The following is a 19,817-nucleotide window of genomic DNA, read 5'->3' on the forward strand; positions in this document are numbered from 1 at the left end:
CTCATGACATAATGTATCTTTTCTTGGTTTCGTAAATTTGGATGTTTGTGTAATTATCTGATTCATTTCTGTCATACTCCCTCCCCCACCCCCAGACTTTAGGTTCTGAGTATCTGTTTTTGCTCTCTACTGTTTCCCCAAAAAGAGAATAAAAAATGCCCCTATCACATAGTAAGCACTCAAATACTTTTTGAATGGTGAAAGAAGGAATACCAGAACTTCTCTCTTCCTCTTTCCTCTGTACTTTTATATCACCTAGTCTATACCACACAACTTAGTGCCTATCTCATTACTCATTGTTTTATTTGCATTCAATTTTGTCTGCCGAACCATCGCAAGCTGTTCCACGTAAGCACAGGGAACACAGAGACCTCAATAAATACTTCATAGCCACTGATAATTACAGAATGGAAGAGTGTCTCTTTGTAACAGGAAGCCTTCACCATTGTTCAGGCTCCCAGTTCTTTGTACAACTAATGCCAATTTAACTGTGTTCACATAGCATTATATATATATATATACATACACATATATACATACACACACACACAGATGATTATTCTACAGACTGCTTGCTGTTAACCAAAATCCATATTTTCTTCTGCTTCCTAGGCTTACAGCCAGATTATATTTCCTAGTCTCCCTTACAATAAGGGAGGGCCATGCAACTGAGTTTTAGCTAGTGAAATGAATGGATGCAATACGCATACTTCTACGTCTGGTTCATAAAAGCTTCCTGTATGTGCCTTTTCCATGTCTTTTCCCCTTCCAGCTCACTGGAATGGAGATAACCATCAGAAAGACTGGAAATATCACTTATCCAATTGTAATTTCCAGCCTATTTTCATTTCTGGCCTACTGTAAATATTAGCAATTAAAAATAAAACTGCTATATCACTTTTTAAAGTGCAGTCAAAAAAATCAAATCAACATAATGATTTGATGCCCACCATTGCTATTTTTAAAATTTGTTATTGATTGATTGATTGATTGACCAATTGAGATGGAGTCTTGCTCTGGATCTGTCACCCAGGCTGGAGTGCAGTAGTGCAATCTTGGTTTACTGCAACCTCTACCTCCTGGGTTTAAGTGATTCTCTGGCCTCAGCCTCCAGAGTAGCTGAGATAACAACCATGTGCTACCACACCTGGCTAATTTTTGTATTTTTAGTAGAGACGCGGTTTCACCATGTTGGCCTGGCTGGTGCGAACTCCCAACATCAGGTGATCCTTCTGCTTCGGCCTACCAAAGTGCTGGGATTACAGGTGTGAGCCACTGCACACAGCCTATTTTCTATGTTTTTAAAAATAAACCATTCTCTAATAGTCAGAAATTTGTATTTTTCCTTTTCTGTGAACTTACATTTGAATTTCATTTTTATCTAAAAATTTTATCCTAATGTAACATTCTTATGCTTGAAATTATTTTATCATACTTCCCTGAAACAAGAGATGTAAATAAATTGAAATTTTAAAAACATTAAAACATTGCTCTAGAGCCGATGGTGGTGGCTGATGTCTGTAATCCCAGCAACTCAGGAGGTTGAGGTGGGATACTAGAGGCCAAGAGTTTGAGATCAGCCTGGGTACAACACAAGACTGAGACTCCAAAAAAATTTTTAAAATTAGCTGGGCATGGTGGTGCACACCTGTAGTCCTGGCTATGCGGGAGGCTGAGGCAAGAGGATTGCTTCAACCCAGAAGTCGGTGGCTATAATTAGCTATGATCACACCACTGCACTCCAGCCTGGGTGACAAAGCAAAATCCAATCTAGGAAAAAAAAACAAAACCCCCCCCAAAAAAACAAAACACTGCTCAAAGTTATTTTATCTGATGGAGTTAACAATACAATTACTGTATGCAATTAACCAAAGTAATGCAAATAACAATTTGTACAAATATATTACATCATTAAAAATTTTACTGAAGGCCGGGCACGGTGGCTCAAGCCTGTAATCCCAGCACTTTGGGAGGCCAGGGCGGGTGGATCACGAGGTCAAGAGATCGAGACCATCCTGGTCAACATGGTGAAACCCTGTCTCTACTAAAAACACAAAAAATTAGCTGGGCATGGTGGCACGTGCCTGTAATCCCAGCTACTCAGGAGGCTGAGGCAGGAGAATTGCCTGAACCCAGGAAGTGGAGGTTGCAGTGTGCCAAGATCACACCACTGCATTCCAGCCTGGGTGATAGAGTAAGAACCTATTTCAAATAAACATTTAAAAAAAATTTTTTTTAACCTTAAAAAAAACCTCTCTAAACAAATAGTAAAGTCTAATGTATATGCTTGATAGACTATTTGGAGAGAAGTATATTAAATTTGTGCAGCTTATTTGAAATGCATTTTAACAAAAGACTATTACTAGATGGAAGGATGGATAAACACATGATAATGCAACTATAGCCAAATGTTGAATCTAGAATTTAATTACAAAAGCTTCAAAGAATTTTACTCAAGCTATAAGACCTAGAAGTAGGAGTTGTTCAAGAAGATATATTGGTCACAGAAATCAGAGAAGTAAAAATTTTTACTTAAGCATCTGTACATAACTTACACCCTGAAATTCTTCATATAGCAGTCAAGTAAATTCTTCATTCAAAACAGCTATGTGATGGTTCATTACTTACCATAGGAAGGACAAACAGGAAAGATTTGTTGCAAAAATAAAGGGTGAAAAATAAGAGTTATCCCCTGGGTAGGAGAGCAAAACTAATATGAAGTAAATGTAAGGATGTCCAGGATAATTTGCATAGACTCTCAAAAGTAAAAAGGACTTTCTAAAGATACATTTATGTTCACCATAAAAACATTAAGAAGACCAGGTGCAATGGTTCATGCCTGTAATCCCAGCACTTGGGAGGCCGAGGTGGGTGGGTCACCTGAGGTCAGGAGTTCGAGACCAGTCTGGTCAACGTGGTGAAACCCCACCTCTATTAAAAATACAAAAAAAATTAGCTGGGCATGGTGGCACATGCCTGTAGTCCCAGTTACTTGGGAGGATGAGGCAGGAGAATCGCTTGAACCCCGGAGATGGAGGTTGCAGTAAGCCGAGATTGCACCACCGCACTCCAGCCCAGGTGACATAGTGATTCCATCTCAAAAAAAAAAAAAGAATATAATCATCAACATTACATAAAGTGTGACCAGGCCCTATATTTTAGTAATATTTACCCACCATAAGACCTTTACTAATGGGAAAGAAAGAGTTCTCTAGGAACCTAACCCTCATTTCTTTCTTTTTTTGGATATGGAGTCTTGCTACGTTGCCCGGGATAGCCTTGAACTCCTGGACTCAAGCAATATCCCCATCTCCCACGCCTGCCTTCCAAATAGCTGGAACTACAAGTGCATGCCATTACATCTAGCTTAATCCTCATTTCTTTGACCCAATCCCACAGAACCAAAGCAAACCTTTATATTCCCTTGAATTTCAGCTCTCTATAAGTTCAACTTTTTCTAGCAGTTTTGGTGTGAATCACTAACCTGGATTCACTCTTTGCACTAAGCCACCTACTTTAATAGAATGTGGTTTCTCTACTGTAGTGGTATAAACTTTAAAAAGTTTATTTTTAAACATAAAATCCAGATGGACATTCTGGTAATAAAATGAGAGTCAAACTCAGAGATGATCCAGATGTTAAAACCATCATATAAGGACTTTATGATTAATATATTAATCGAGCTAGTAGGAAAGACAGACAACAGATAATGAATATAACAGGAATTTCAGCAGAGAGATAGGAATTCTAAGCGTCAAATGGTAACCTGACAGGTAAGTAGGTAGTTAAAAAAAAAAAAAAGACCCGCCGGGCGCGGTGGCTCAAGCCTGTAATCCCAGCACTTTGGGAGGCCCAGGCAGGTGGATCACGAAGTCAAGAGATCGAGACCATCCTAGTCAACATGGTGAAACCCCGTCTCTACTAAAAATACAAAAAATTAGCTGGGCATGGTGGCGTGTGCCTGTAATCCCAGCTACTCAGGAGGCTGAGGCAGGAGAATTGCCTGAATCCAGGAGACAGAGATTGCGGTGAGCTGAGATTGCGCCATTGCACTCCAGCCTGGGTAACAACAGCGAAACTCCATCTCAAAAAAAAAAAAAAAAAAGACCCAAATGAAAATTCTAGAAATTAAACACACACACACACACACACACACACACACCCCGGATATGAAGAAGTCTTTAATACGCATATCTGTAGACTCCAAACAACTGAGAAAATAATTAATAAATTTAAAAATACATCAATCAAAATTATCTTAATTGAAATACAAATTTTAAAAAAACTAGGGAGAAAAACAGAATTGAGCATCCAATAGCTGTGGAACTCTATTAAATACTCTAACATCTTTGAAACTGAAGTCTAAAAATGAGAAGAGAATATCAAAGGTTTAAGAAATATTTGAAGAATGTATATTCTGTGGATTTGGGGTGGAAAGTTCTATAAATGTCTGTTAGGTTTGCTTGGTCCAGCTCTGAGTTTAAGTCCTGGATATCCTTGTTAATTTTCTGTCTCACTGATCTGTCTAATATTGACAATGGAGTGTTAAAGTCTCCCACTATTATTGTGTGGGAGTCTTAAGTCTCTTTGTAAGTCATTAAGAACTTGCTTTATGTATCTGGTGCTCCTGTATTGGGTGCATATATATTTAGGATCATTAAAGCTGTCCTGGGCCACATACAGCCTGTGGGCCACGGGTTAGATGAGCCAGGCTTAGTTTATGTGACTTGCCTAACAAACGCAGACCAGTTCAAGGTCAATACCCTCCTAACTTTCTTTGCTGTGACAAAGAACTTAATGACTAGTCTCCTAGTATATGTTTGATAAAATGGGATAGGTGTATAATAGGGATGACTCTTTCTCTACTTGTAAGCAACTGCATCTCGGTTAAAAAGTACTTTTCATTTTTACTCTTCCCTGTCAGAATCCTGTAATAAAACTTATACCTAAAAAAAAAAAAACAAAAAACAAAAAAACAGAAAAAAGAAATATTTGAAGAAAAATGGCCAAGTTTTCTGAAAGTGAAAGACATCAAATCATAGATCCAAGAAGACTTCAAATCAGAATATATATTTTAAAAAGAAATGAGCAACAACGAAACACAATATACATTTAGACATATAATAGTCAAACCAGACAAATCCAAATTTATAGATAAAAACTTGGCGCCTGCAGCCGGGCTGGGACACAACAGCCCAAGATGACCAACTTCAATGATTGTGTGTCGGATGAGAAGGTACCCATAGCTGCTAAGTTCGTCACTTATGCACCCCCAGGGAAATTTAATGAAGTATTTAATGATGTTCGGTTACTACTTAATAATGACAGTCTCCTCACAGAAGGGGCAGCACATGCATTTGCCCAGTATAACATGGATCAGTTCATGTCTATGAAGATAGAAGGATAAGAAGATCAGGTCTTAATTACAGGGCATGGTGACCTGGGTAATAGCAGATTTTTAGATCCAAGAAACAACATTTCCTTTAAATTTGATCACCTATGGAAAGAAGCAAGTGACCCCCAGCCAGAAGTTGATGGAGGTCTGAAGTCCTGGAGAGAATCCTGTGACTGTGCTTTACCAGCCTATGTGAAAGACCATTATTCCTAACGGCTTCTGTACTGTTTATGCTGAAACTATCCATGGGCAACAGACTATTATTGCATGTATTGAAAGCCACCAGTTTCAGCCTAAAAACTTCTGGAATGGTCGCTGGAGATCAGAGTGGAAGTTCACTATCACATTACCTACAGCCCAGGTGGTTGGAGTGCTTAAGACTCAGGTTCACTATTATGAAGATGGCAATGTTCAGTTGGCTAGTCATAAAGATATACAGGATTCACTAACTGTTTCAAATGAAGCCCACACTGCCAAGGAGTTTATTAAAATCACAGAGAATGCAGAAAATAAGTATCAGACAGCAATTAGTGAAAACTATCAAACAATGTCAGATACCACATTCAAGGCCTTGTGCCAGCAGCTTCCAGTTACCCACACCAAAATCAACTGGAACAAGATACTTGGCTACAAGATTGGCAAAGAAATGCAGAATGCTTAAAGGCCAAATGTAGAATTCTTCAGTATGTGGAAAGACAAAGATTCAATGTGTGGTCATATGATAAATAAGTGACTTATAAACAAGAGTGATATTTTGCTAGGGCTTTCTAAGTTAGCTGGTTTTCTAGCCTCATGGAATACTGTTGAACCTATAACGTTATCTTGATTCTTTTGTGTTCTCTGCCTTGTAACTTTCTGTTATTGCTATATCTATGTGTAAACCTTTTTTTTTTTTTTTTTTTTTTTTTGGTTAACTGTGCTACATTTAATGTTGGAAAGAGAAAGATCTGTCCTAGAGACATTTTATTGTTTAAAAAAGTTTCCTAGCCATGAAGCCCTGCTACTGATTTAGACAAGGTATTATGGTTATTACTTTCCACTCCTATCCTTCCAAGCTCTTCTGATACTTCAGTGGTTTTTACTGATCTACCAACACCTAGAGAGGCTATGCTACAACCTACAGCTAAATGGAAGACACATTCATCCTTCTCCCTCTGACTGCTTTGATCATCATCATTTATTGCATCTCCATTAGGAGATGTAATTTTCCTAAGTTTGGATTGGCACTTTTCAGGTCCTTTTTGGAGGGCAAAGGAAGAGCCAGCTTCTCTGGGGAACTTGTTTTTAAATCCAAAGTCTTGAACCACATTCCCTGCACATGAACATGTTTGCTTTTATCCCTTCTCTCATTGTCTCCTTCCTGTTCTAGTACCATTGTAGTTACAGATATCTGCATTTTTATAAGGGTTTGACCCATTTTATTTTTATTTTTATTTTTATTTTTTTGAGATCGAGTTTCGCTCTTGTTACCCAGGCTGGAGTGCAATGGCGCGATCTCGGCTCACCGCAACCTCCGCCTCCTGGGTTCAGGCAATTCTCCTGCCTCAGCCTCCTGAGTAGCTGGGATTACAGACACGTGCCACCATGCCCAGCTAATTTTTTGTATTTTTAGTAGAGACGGGGTTTCACCATGTTGACCAGGATTGTCTCGATCTCTCAACCTTGTGATCCACCCGCCTCGGCCTCCCAAAGTGCTGGGATTACAGGCTTGAGCCACCGTGCCGGGCCCCATTTATTTTTTTTAAACATTCAAGAACTGCTGACATACTGTGGATGTAGAGTATAAAACTGCAGATGTTAAAGGAACAATAGGTATCTTGTGCTTAAAAGCAAATGAATTCAACTGGTATGTAAATCATAAACAAAAACTAAAAATAAACCAAAGTGAAAAGGATAACTTCCAGGCAGTATCTTTCTATTGTAACCTGTTATTTAAGGAAATACTAGTGATTTCTTCTAAATAGGATGTAAAACTTATTTCAAATTACTCTTCCTCTGTCCTGCCTGCCAACTCAAGTGTAACTGATAAAATAACCTTTCCCAGGTATATTGGCAGGTATGTGTGTAATCTCAGAATACACAGGTGACATAGATATGATATGACAACTGGTATTGGTGGATTCATTTAGATTGTTTACACTTCTATGACCAGGCCTTAAGGGAAGGTCAATTTAAAAAAAAAAAAAAGTAGTGTCTTCCTACGTATCTCCGGATACATGTCAAAAAAAAAAAAGGTGTTTGTGCTTCAGTTTTGTTTTTGCTCAGTAATACAGTCAAGCAACAGTTTGTTTCCAAGTGACCCATTGAGCTGTGTACGCATTTTTGTTTATTTCAAATAAAATATATTTGTATTATTTTTCATTCATACTATTCATCCATACCATACTATCTTCTGTACCAAGTAGTCTAATAGAAATATACCAGTTTTGTTCTTAAAAAAAAAACAGAAAAATCTTGAAAACAGGAAAAAAAAGACATTACAAAGAAAAAAATATTAAAACTTAGATTATACTTCTTGCCAAACAATGGAATCCAGAAGGCAATGAATGACATCTTTAAAGTACTAAAAGAAAAACTATCAATTCTTTATCCAATGAAAATATCTTCTAAAAATAATGGCAAGATACAAATTTTTCAAACAAGCAAAAGCTGAGAGAATCTATTGTTATTAGTCTTTCATTAAAAGAAACATTTAAAAAAAAGTTCTTCAGAAGTTAATTAGACACCAGTCTGAGATTTGGACCTAACCAAAGCAAGGAATTATGTAGAAATGGTTAAAATGAAAGCAAAGAACAGACTTCTTATTTTCAGTTGCTTCACAAGGTAATTTTGTCTAAAGCTAAAACAGTGAAATGGATTATGGAATTTATAACATGTAAAAGTAAATTGTTTAACAACAATAGCATACAGAACAGGAGGGAGAAACTGGAAACACTCTATTGTAAGATTCTTACTCTACACTGAGTAATATAAATTGGAAAGTAGACTATGATTAGTTAAAATGTACATTTGGTTTTAGAGCGACCACTGGAAAAAAAAAACCTCTTTGTAAATACAACAAGCCAATTGTGGTGATAAAATAGAATCATGAAAAATTTCAAATAACAAAAAAAGGGCAGAAAAACAGTTAAGAGCATAAAGATGAGACAGAGAAAAAACTAGTAAGGTAGAAGATTTAAATCCAATCATATCAACGATTAAATATAAAGTGTTTAAAATATTTTTATATTGACCATGTATTCAATCATTTTGCTAAATTTATGCATTAATTCCAATAGTTCAATAGTAAATTTCTTAATTGTATATGTATATTATAAAGTAATATGTGAATTAGGACTTTTTTAAACTTTCTTTTTAACCTCTATACACTTATTGTTCTTTCTCTTTTTTTTTTTACCGAGACGGAAGTCTCCTTCTGTTGCCCAGGCTGGAGTGCAGTGGCAAAATCTCAGCTCACTGCAACCTCCGCTTTCCATGTTCAAGTGATTCTCCTGAGCTAAGCCTCCAGAATACCTGGGATTACAGGTCCATGCTACCACAGCTGGCTAATTTTTGTATTTTTAGTAGAGACGGAGTTTCACCACGTTAGCCAGGATGGTCTCGAACTCCTGACCTCAAGTGATTCACTAGCCTCAGCCTCCCAAAGGATTACAGGTGTGTGCCACCATGCTGAGCCACTCCTTTTTCTTGCCTTACTGCACTAACTCAGACCTGCAGTAGAATTAAACAAGCATTGAAAGTGGGTATCCTTGTTCAACACTGCAGCATTATATAAAGTTTGATATATTCTCCCTTTTCAAATTATGAAAGTATCCTTCTATTTTTTGTGGGTTCAAATATTTCAACCAAAATGGAGGTTGGATATTATCAGGATTCTTCTGCATGTATTAAGACTGTCATCAAATTCTCTTTTTTCTGTTATTGTGAATTAGATGGATAGATTTATGGATGTTAAGCTACTTGGTTAAAGATGAGCTTGCTGTTAAATGAGTAAGAAAAAAATTTAAAAGGCCAGGCGCAGTGGCTCAAGCCTGTAATCCCAGCAGTTTGGGAGGCCAAGGCAGGTGGATCACTTGAGGCCAGCCTGGCCAACATGGTGACACTCCATCTCTACTAAAAATATCATGGTGGCATAGCTACTGGGGAAGCTGAGGCAGGAGAATCGCTTGAACCTGGGAGGCAGAGGTTGCAGTGAGCCAAGATTGCACCACTGCACTCTAGGCCTGGGCAACACTGAGACTCTGTCTTTAAAAAAAAAAAAAAAAAAAAAATTTTTTTTAAGAAATTTTTTTTTTTTTTTTTTTTTTTGAGACAGAGTTTCACTCTCATTACCCAGGCTGGAGTGCAATGGCACGATCTCGGCTCACCGCAACCTCCACCTCCTGAATTCAGGCAATTCTCCTGTCTCACCCTCCTGAGTAGCTGGGATTACAGGCACGCGCCACCATGCCCAGCTAATTTTTTGTATTTTTAGTAGAGACGGGGTTTCACCATGTTGACCACGTTGGTCTCGATCTCTTGACCTCGTGATCCACCCGCCTCGGCCTCCCAAAGTGCTGGGATTACAGGTTTGAGCCACCGCACCCGGCCCAAGAAAATTTTTTTAAAAAAGCTACCTATATTTCTGACATAAATTTTAAAAAAGTCATGTAAAAAATGATATTAAGAGTCTAAGAGCAGCCATAAAAAACAATGAGTTTGTGTCCTTTGTAGGGACATAGATGAACCTGGAAGCCAACAGTCTCAGCAAACTGATACAAGAACAGAAAATCAAACACCGCATGTTCTTACTCATAGGAGGGTATTGAACAATGAGAACACATGGACACAGGGAGGGGAGCATCACACACTGGGGTCTGTCGGGGGGAAATAGGGGAGAGACAGCGGGGGTGGGGAGTTGGGGAGAGATAGCATGGGGAGAAATGCCAGATATAGGTGAAGGGGAGGAAGGCAGCGAATCACACTGCCATGTGTGTAGCTATGCAACAATCTTGCATGTTCTTCACATGTACCCCAAAACCTAAAACGCAAGTTTAAAAAAACGCTTCTTAAAAAAAAAAAAAAAAAAGCCTAAGATTACAAAAGTCACATTAAAGGTCGGGAAATAAAAGATAACAGCATTGCTAAAATCTAATTAAGAATAAAATAAACCGGCTGGGTACGGTGGCTCAAGCCTGTAATTCCAGCACTTTAGGAGGCTGAGGCGGGTGGATCACGAGGTCAAGAGATCGAGACCATCCTGGTCAACATGGTGAAACCCCGTCTCTACTAAAAATACAAAAAATTAGCTGGGCATGGTGGTGCGTGCCTGTAATCCCAGGTACTCAGGAGGCTGAGGCAGGAGAATTGCCTGAACCCAGGAGGCGGAGGTTGCGGTGAGCTGAGATCGTGCCATTGCACTCCAGCCTGGGTAACAAGAGCGAAACTCCTCCTCAAAAAAAAAAAAAAGAATAAAGTAAACCAAGCAGAATCATATTTTGATTAGTTTAATGCTTAGTTGCATATCTAATAAATACTGACTAAAACTGAGGATTACTTTAGAAAATAAATACAATGGAAGAAATCCGTCCTGTAATAAGAGACAACTACAATATCAAATAAATTCACTAAACAATAGTCATGCTTGATTTCCCAAAAACAAACCTAGTAACATTAGATTCAAAGCTGGAGGAGAGAGTGAAAACTGTTTGAAATTGTAATGAGAATAATCATGGGAAACCCCTAGGCTTCTAGGCCTAGAGGTATAAGAGCTAAAGGAAAAAAAGAGCCATCACTTAATGGGTTTGCAGGAGAAGCAGTGTCCTCAGGGAGAGCCAGGTATCCATTACAGCAAGAAGATAAAAGAAACATTCAATGAAAAGGTTGTGAATTTACGGAGTTATTATTTTGATTATGAACTCCAGAGAAGGCACAATGGAAGGATTTCAAGAGAGGCATGGGTGGAAAAGGGGTCAGAAGATAGCAACAGCCTTAAGAAGATTAGATGTGGGAGCTGAAAGGTGATTTAAGAGTCTGGGTGGGGCTGGGCGCAGTGGCTCACGCCTGTAATCCCAGCACTTTGGGAGGCCAAGGTGGGTGGATCATGAGGTCAAGAGATCGAGACCATCCTGGTCAACATGGTGAAACCCTGTTTCTACTAAAAATACAAAAAATTAGCTGGGCATGGTGGCGCGTGCCTGTAATCCCAGCTACTCAGGAGGCTGAGGCAGGAGAATTGCCTGAACCCAGGAGGCGGAGGTTGCAGTGAGCCGAGACAGTGCCATTGCACTCCAGCCTGGGTAACAAGAGTGAAACTCCGTCTCAAAAAAAAAAACAAAGAGTCTGGGTGGTTTGAGGGTACCCAATATCAACAAAGATAAATAACGGGAGGAGTCTCAGCAGACTCAAGGCAGACAGCAGTCAGACTGTGAGTGCTAGTGGGTAGGGAAGGGTGAGTGCTTCAGCTTTCCTTTTGGCCTCTATCAACAGGAACAAGGAGATCTCCAGCGAATTCTCACTTTTTGGTCATTTTCATAATTGGCTTTTCTATGACATTTGAAATTATGGCCCAGTATCCTTCTTGAAATCATCTTCCCTTCACATTTTGTTTGTTTCTACTATTACCTCCCTTATCATTTATTTTCTGCCACTGGCTCCTTTTCTTCCACTAACACTTAATACTCTATGGTTCAGTCCTGCTTTTCTTTTCACTCTACAGACAATCTAATGCCCCCTGGGTGATTTCACCTATAACCATAGCTTTAATCACTGCCTATATTCAGTTTCACAATGGACCTCCTCGTCTAGATAATTTGTGGATACTTCAATGACAAAAGTATCTAAAAACTAAACATCTCTCTGCCCAAGCCAATAGTACTGCTATATTCTAATATGAAATGGATATGGGATATTTTCTACTCTCAGAATCTGGCTGAAGTGAGGCCCCAAAGCTGAACAAAAAATGAGAAACTCCCCCACATTCTAAAAAGGACATCCGTGCCAGACTTATTAAAAGATGGTATCCCTATCTTCCACCTCCTGTCTATTAAAAAAAGAAAGACAGACCAGAAATAGAAGAGAATTTGCAAACAAGAAGAATGCTAGGGCTTTACATCTCAGTGAGGAAAAAAAAAACCCTCTAAGACAGACTAGGTGACAACTGCAAGGAGAAACTGACAACTGAATCTTTGCTTTTTTGGTTTTGTTTGTTTTTTGAGATAGAGTCTCATTTTGTCACCCAGGCAGGAGTGCAGTGGCACAATCTCGGCTCACTACAATCTCTACCTCCCCGGGTCAAGCAGTTCTCCTACCTCAGCCTCCCAAGTAGCTGGGAGGCGCCACCACGCCCAGCTAATTTTTGTAATTTTAATAGAGACAGGGTTTCACCGTGTTGGTCAGGCTGGTCTCGAACTCCTGATCTTAGGTGATCTGCCCACTTCAACTTCCCAAAGTGCTGGGATTACAGGCATGAACCACCACACCCAGCCCTGACATCTGAATCTTTGGCTAGCAACTTATTAAGATAAAGAAACTTAACTGTATCTTGCTCTAACCACTAGAACTAAATGCAGTGAGAGTTCCTGGGATGACCTGACAGATATCCTCAGGAGTTTATTTAGAGACTATGTGAACACATAAAACTGGTCCCAGCCTGGAAAATTCTGAAAGAAAGAAGATGGCTGCAGCTGTCACAATGATAGGGCACAGGCTTAGAGGACAGCAGTTAGGCAAGCTGCACTTCTATTATTGGGTCACAGAGGTTTCCCACTGCCCAAGAAGGTGCTGCAGAAGGGCTAAGGCATCTTTTTTTTTTTTTTTTTTTTTTTTTGAGACGGAGTTTCGCTCTTGTTACCCAGGCTGGAGTGCAATGGCGCGATCTCGGCTCACCGCAACCTCCGCCTCCTGGGTTCAGGCAATTCTCCTGCCTCAGCCTCCTGAGTAGCTGGGATTACAGGCACGCGCCACCATGCCCAGCTAATTTTTTTTTTTGCATTTTTAGTAGAGACAGGGTTTCACCAGGATGACCAGGATGGTCTTGAGCTCTCGACCTCGTGATCCACCCGCCTCGGCCTCCCAAAGTGCTGGGATTACAGGCGTGAGCCACCGCGCCCGGCTGGCTAAGGCATCTTAATGGGACCCAGCCAAAGCCATTTATCTTCTGGAGTAAAAGCACACAGCAGTGCCAGGTGTAGACTACAGGATAAAGGGAGGCTGCAAAAGGCAGCTGGAGGGTACATCATACCCCTGACAAAGAACTTGGCAATGTGGACATAACCCAAAGGAGGGGCTCCAAAAAAAAACCATCCTGAGTGAACATCTCTCTAAGTCCACATTTGGACACCTGTCACACAGAGGGTACCAGAAACTGGATTACAATAGACTCAGTCAAACAAAACCTTGTCCTTTCTCCTCTAATCTTCCTTTTGATCAGAAGCCCAAATCAGAAAGGAAGAGGAGGCAGAAGAGTGAAGAAACAGATCATGCTCCTCTTCTCCACCGCAGGTCCCTGAGCCATGGTTAGATCTCACCTGCAAGGTAGATAAGCTTTCAACTGAATGTGAGCTTTTGACTGTACATTTCACACCTGTGAATTTTAACCACCAAAACAAGGCTTGTTCTTACAGTTAAATGTGAAACCTTGCCAAAAGGCAAGAAAGGAAGATCCAATATGGCAGGGCTAAAGTCAAGGACGGGAAAAAATAAAGCCAGTTGCTATCCGTATGTCATCAGGTATAAACCATATACCAGTCAAATTGGTCCACAGGGCAGCCATCTACCCTGTTATTCAAGTCAGAAATACAGGAGTCACTCTAGATTCTCCCCCTAAGATACTGATTTCCAGTCATTATGTCTTAAAACTCTTTCAACACATCTCTCTTCCTCTTTAGCCCCTGAGCTACTAGTCTAGTTCAAACATGAAGTATTATAATAATCTCTTAGTGATTCTCTACTTAAGTTTAAATTTAAATCTTAAATTTAAAAGAATAAATTTAACACACAGGCCCCAGCCTAGAGATTCTGATTTAAATGACGTTGGGTAAGGACCTGCCATTAGTTTTTTTCTCAAGATGTCCCCAGTACTAATGCAGCCAAGGTTGAGAATCACTAACCTAACTGGTCTCTCCTATAATACCAGCTTATCTTCCCCCAAACTATCTCTCGTAATGTTGCCAGAGTCATATATTTCAAAATCCAAATGTCATATTATTTATAGCAGTGGTTTCCAATGTAGGCTACCCATTAGAATCACTTAGGGAGGCCAGGCGCGGTGGCTCAAGCCTGTAATCCCAGCACTTTGGGAGGCCGAGGCGGGTGGATCACGAGGTCAAGAGATCGAGACCATCCTGGTCAACATGGTGAAACCCCGTCTCTACTAAAAATACAAAACATTAGCTGGGCATGGTGGCACGTGCCTGTAATCCCAGCTACTCAGGAGGCTGAGGCAGGAGAATTGCCTGAACCCAGGAGGCGGAGGTTGTGGTGAGCCGAGATCGTGCCATTGCACTCCAGCCTGGGTAACAAGAGCGAAACTCCGTCTCAAAAACAAAACAAAACAAAAAAAAACAAAAAAAAAAAAACAAAAAAAAAAAGAATCACTTAGGGAGCTTTGTAAAATCCTGACACCATGCCAACTCTGGAGAGCTGAAAACAGAATCTCTGGGGATGAGAACCAGGCATCAGTATTTATTGAAACTCTCCCAGTGATCCCAATAAGCAGATAAGGGCAAGAATCACTGTCCCAGAAGCAATGAGAAGCCACAGAACTCCCATGAAGATAATGAAACTGTCCATCCAACCCTAGCACCCTCGGCTCTCACACTGCAAAAATCAATGAGGCTCCCTGAAAGGCCACACTTTTACACCTTTATGTAAAGTATCACCTCAATCCAGAAAGCCCTTTCTGCACATCCAGAGCTAAGTCCAACCCACCTTTAAGGTTAAGATCTTTCAGGAATAAGCTCCTTTGTATAAACCTTCCCTGACAAACACAAAATAGAGTCAATAATCCATCTGTGACCATTACAATTCTGTAGGATAATTTTTAATGTTTCAGTCTAACTCCCTTATTGAACTCCTTGAAATGAAGAATCTTATCTTATTCATGTTTTATCCCCAGTGCCTATCACTATGCATGGCACACAGTTACCCTCAAATTTCTGCCAAATTCATTAAATTTAGGGGAAAAAAATTATGCAGGTAAAATTAGACTTTAATAAACTGTATATCATATTTGTACATTATATTCAAGACTCATTAAAAAAGAAACAAATGCCTGGACTTTTTTAAAATGTAAGGCAAATGTTTAATGTTTATTCTATTTATGAACAGTAACAAATCAAAGGAGGCAGGTGCAAAGGGCAGTATGTTTCCAGAGTCACAAGTGTGAAACCTGATAGAATAATAATGCTTAGCTTTCTATCTGAATAATATATCCTTTAAAACATACCTTTTTCAAAATGCTATGCTGGATAATAACTGCATGTTTTAGGAAAGTGAGTTAGACAACTTTACCTGACAGTAAAACAAGAAAGCATTTAAATGCTTCCAGTAAAATGTACTCAAGCTTAAATAACACTGATAACATGGCCACCAACATTTGATGGCAATTTTTAGTATTCTGGATTCTGTTACCAAGCAAAAGCTCAGATCTCCATTTTTTTTTTTTTTTTTTTTTTGAGACGGAGTTTCGCTCTTGTTACCCAGGCTGGAGTGCAATGGCGCGATCTCGGCTCACCACAACCTCCGCCTCCTGGGTTCAGGCAATTCTCCTGCCTCAGCCTCCTGAGTAGCTGGGATTACAGGCACATGCCACCATGCCCAGCTAATGTTTTGTATTTTTAGTAGAGACCGGGTTTCACCACGTTGACCAGGATGGTCTTGATCTCTTGACCTCGTGATCCACCCGCCTGGGCCTCCCAAAGTGCTGGGATTACAGGCTTGAGCCACCGCACCCGGCCAAGATCTCCATTTTTTTTAAAGTTACATTTAACATTCTGTATTCATATCGTAAGTCTATATGTACCTCCCACAAAGATAATAATTTTGCTAAAATGTTAACTAAAGAAGAACTAAACACCTACATTATAGACTTTATTCAGAAGATTTTGTTGTAGCCACATTCATATGGGCTATGGAAATCACCTTGACATGCAAAATGATTACTATGTTACTATGTGTTTAAAGTAAGCTTTTTAATCTGTCAGACATCCTTGATTACTAAATTAATCCAGTATTTGCTGAATGCCTATTACTTGCTTGGGACTGTATTAAAACTGAAGTATCTGAAGTGACTAGTAAAAAAATAAACACATTAACCACAATATTTGGTATTTGTGGCTAATTGATTTTTTACCTTATTTGGCGATTTCAAAGGTGAGATGGCTATTTTATTTGGTGTCTGTGTTGTAGAATTTAAAGTTGATCCAATAACACCACTTTCAGATATTGTTATGGTCTTTGATGGAGTTCCGGGAGTAGACTGTGAAAGAACCCTACCTGCAAATGAGAGGCAGCACATCAGTTTAACTTTTTTCAATCATAGTATAAAAATTTATGTGATGATGCTCTACACCCACAAGGACTGCAGAGTGTATGTCCGCTATTTCAGGTTAAACACTTAATGAGGCGCTAATGAGCTGTGGTAAACCTAAGCAGAACTAAACAAAACAATGCTTCTTAGTAATAGTTAATATCATCTTACATAAACTCTACAGAAACAGTTTAGCTCACGTCTTCATCAATACTGCTGCTAAATCCATCAGAGATAAAGCTCAGGACAACTAAGCAACGTGCCCTCCGTAACACAGTTCCTGAAAGTCAGGACATGAATTCAAGTCTTAAAACGTCAATCTCTGTATTCTACTATCTATAGCTGTCTTCCCATTTGAACTTAAACCATGAAGGTATAACTGAAATCCACACTTACAAAACAGATAGTTACTGGACTAACTTAAACACTGTCAGGTTTAACACTGTCTGATTTTAGACTGCCAAAGGGGATAAAATGTGTTTCTTCTAGCCACACCGGCCAGATTCCATACTTCTGGACAAGACACTTCAGGAACAACAACGAAAAACTGTAGTGTCTGGATGCTTGGGGAACTGAAAATCATACGTTGAGTTGAAATATCAGATATTTTTATCCTAGGCAAGAAAGAACTATAAAGACAACAGATCTTCAAATTATTGAAGACGGTTTGATAGTCATTATTCCCATTCACTAAGTATTCTAGATTTCTCCCATTCTGGGCACATGGTAGAACTACACTTCTACTTCCTACCACTCCCACCCCATCTTGTAGTTCAATTAGAGTCATGTTACCACTCCTGGCAGACGAATTATGAGTAGAAGTGATGCATGTCATTTTCGGGCCACAGCATTTATTACTGTCTATGCAAGACCTTCCAAAGTTCATTTTCCTCTGCCATCTGAAATGGTGGCTCCTCAGTTAGCCTGTGTGCCTGAGTGACTACGAAGAGAAGATATCTTTTTGAACCCACAATGGTCATACAGATAATCATGAAGTATGAATTTTTTGAAAAACAGGTTTTTTACCCTTCTGAGGTTTGGAGATTGCTTATTTTGGATGAAAAACCAAGATTATCCTAACTAATCCAGGCTGTCAGGTTGAAGGATTAGAACCAATCTGTATCACATCAAATGCAAAGAATCAGAAAAATTTCAGTTCTGCACTAGGAAAGAAATTCTAACAAAAATTTCCAATTGAAATTACTATTTCAACACAAGTGAGTTTCTATTTACTAAAGGTGTCCCAAGCAGATGCTCGATAATCAAGTACACTGGCTAAAGAGGAAAATCAAGTATCTAAGCAGTAGAGAAGATGGGTAACTAAATTATCTCTAGAATCTGCTCTAACCTTGAGATGCTATGATTAAACTCATAGATCTAACTAGGGATGAAAGCCAGGGAGGGATGAAGGAGAGAGCATGAGAGGGAGGGAAAGAGAGAAAGGGACTTTCACTTTAGACAAAAATAAAGAACTAATGCTTAGCAACTTCTAGGACATTTTTCCTGATAACAATGCGAAAGTTTCCTTTTGGAGACAGGGATCTCATTCTGTCACCCAGGGGCTGGAATGCAGTGGCACGATCATAGCTCACTGCAGCCTTGAATTTCTGGGCTCAAATGATCCTTCTACCTCAGCCTCCTGAGTAGCTGGGACCACAGGCACACGCCACCATGCTCAGCTAATTTTTTTTTTTTTTTTTGAGACGGAGTTTCGCTCTTGTTACCCAGGCTGGAGTGCAATGGCACGATCTCGGCTCACCGCAACCTCCGCCTCCTGGGTTCAGGCAGTTCTCCTGCCTCAGCCTCCGGAGTAGCTGGGATTACAGGCACACACCACCATGCCCAGCTAATTTTTTTGTATTTTTAGTAGAGACGGGGTTTCACCATGTTGACCAGGATGGTCTCGATCTCTCGACCTCGTGATCCACCCGCCTCGGCCTCCCAAAGTGCTGGGATTACAGGCTTGAGCCACCGCGCCCGGCCATGCTCAGCTAATTTAAAAATTTTTTAGACATGGAGTTTTGCCATGTTGCCCAGGTTGGCACAGTTTCTTTTTTCAAAAGTGAATCAAGTTTTATCTCCATCTATGAATTTTTTAAGTATTTTATTTATTTATTTATTTATTTATTTATTTATTTGAGACAGAGTCTTGCTCCATTGACCTCTGCCTCCCGGGTTCAAGAAATTCTCCTGCCTCGGCCGGGTGCGGTGGCTCACGCCTGTAATCCCAGCACTTTGGGAGGCCGAGGCGGGTGGATCACGAGGTCAACAGATCGAGACCATCCTGGTCAACATGGTGAAATCCCGTCTCTACTAAAAATACAAAAAATTAGCTGGGCATGGTGGTGCGTGCCTATAATCCCAGGTACTCCGGAGGCTGAGGCAGGAGAATTGCCTGAACCCAGGAGGCGGAGGTTGTGATGAGCCGAGATCGCACCATTGCACTCCAGCCTGAGTAACAAGAGCGAAACTCTGTCTCAAAAAAAAAAAGAAAAAGAAATTCTCCTGCCTCAGCCTCCTGAGTAGCTGGGACTACAGGCACATGCCACCATGCCCAGCTAATTTTTGTATTTTTAGTAGAGAAGGGGTTTCACCATGTTGGCCAGGATGGTCTTGATCTCTTGATCTCATGATCTGCCCACCTTGGCCTCCCAAAGTGCAGGATTACAGGCGTGAGCCACCTTGCCCGGCGAATTTTTTAAGTATTTTAAATACAATTTTCAAAATTGCTTTTTGGTACATAATTTTATTGACATTCTGCCAGGTTTTTTAAAAACCTGAATACATCGTAACTACATAAAGTCAATTCTATATAAACCAAATGAATCTACATCAAATATTTTTAGAGATCTGCCTGAAAGTGTTGAGCTTGCCTAAAGTAACAAGTTTGCCTATTCTGGTTTCCAAAGCTAA

The 19,817-nt window shown here is 39.9% G+C and overlaps 1 protein-coding gene and 1 pseudogene across 6 annotated transcripts in view; one reads left to right on the forward strand and one right to left on the reverse strand.

Annotated features, from left to right (window-relative positions):
* Positions 1-19,817, reverse strand: part of LIN54 (lin-54 DREAM MuvB core complex component) — a 94,372-nt gene that overhangs the window by 35,854 nt on the left and 38,701 nt on the right. For 5 of the 6 annotated variants that reach the window (XM_074396370.1, XM_039468569.2, XM_074396369.1 and 2 more), the window contains exon 4: positions 16,728-16,870. The exons of the other annotated variant lie outside the window; for it this stretch is intronic. In XM_074396370.1, the coding sequence (XP_074252471.1) occupies positions 16,728-16,870 (143 nt within the window). The remainder of the gene's footprint in view (positions 1-16,727; positions 16,871-19,817) is intronic. 6 annotated transcript variants of the gene reach the window in all.
* On the forward strand, positions 5,185-6,148 carry LOC101041072 (F-actin-capping protein subunit alpha-1 pseudogene; annotated as a pseudogene).

This window comes from Saimiri boliviensis, chromosome 3 (assembly GCF_048565385.1).
Source record: "Saimiri boliviensis isolate mSaiBol1 chromosome 3, mSaiBol1.pri, whole genome shotgun sequence".
Lineage (NCBI taxonomy): Eukaryota > Metazoa > Chordata > Mammalia > Primates > Cebidae > Saimiri > Saimiri boliviensis.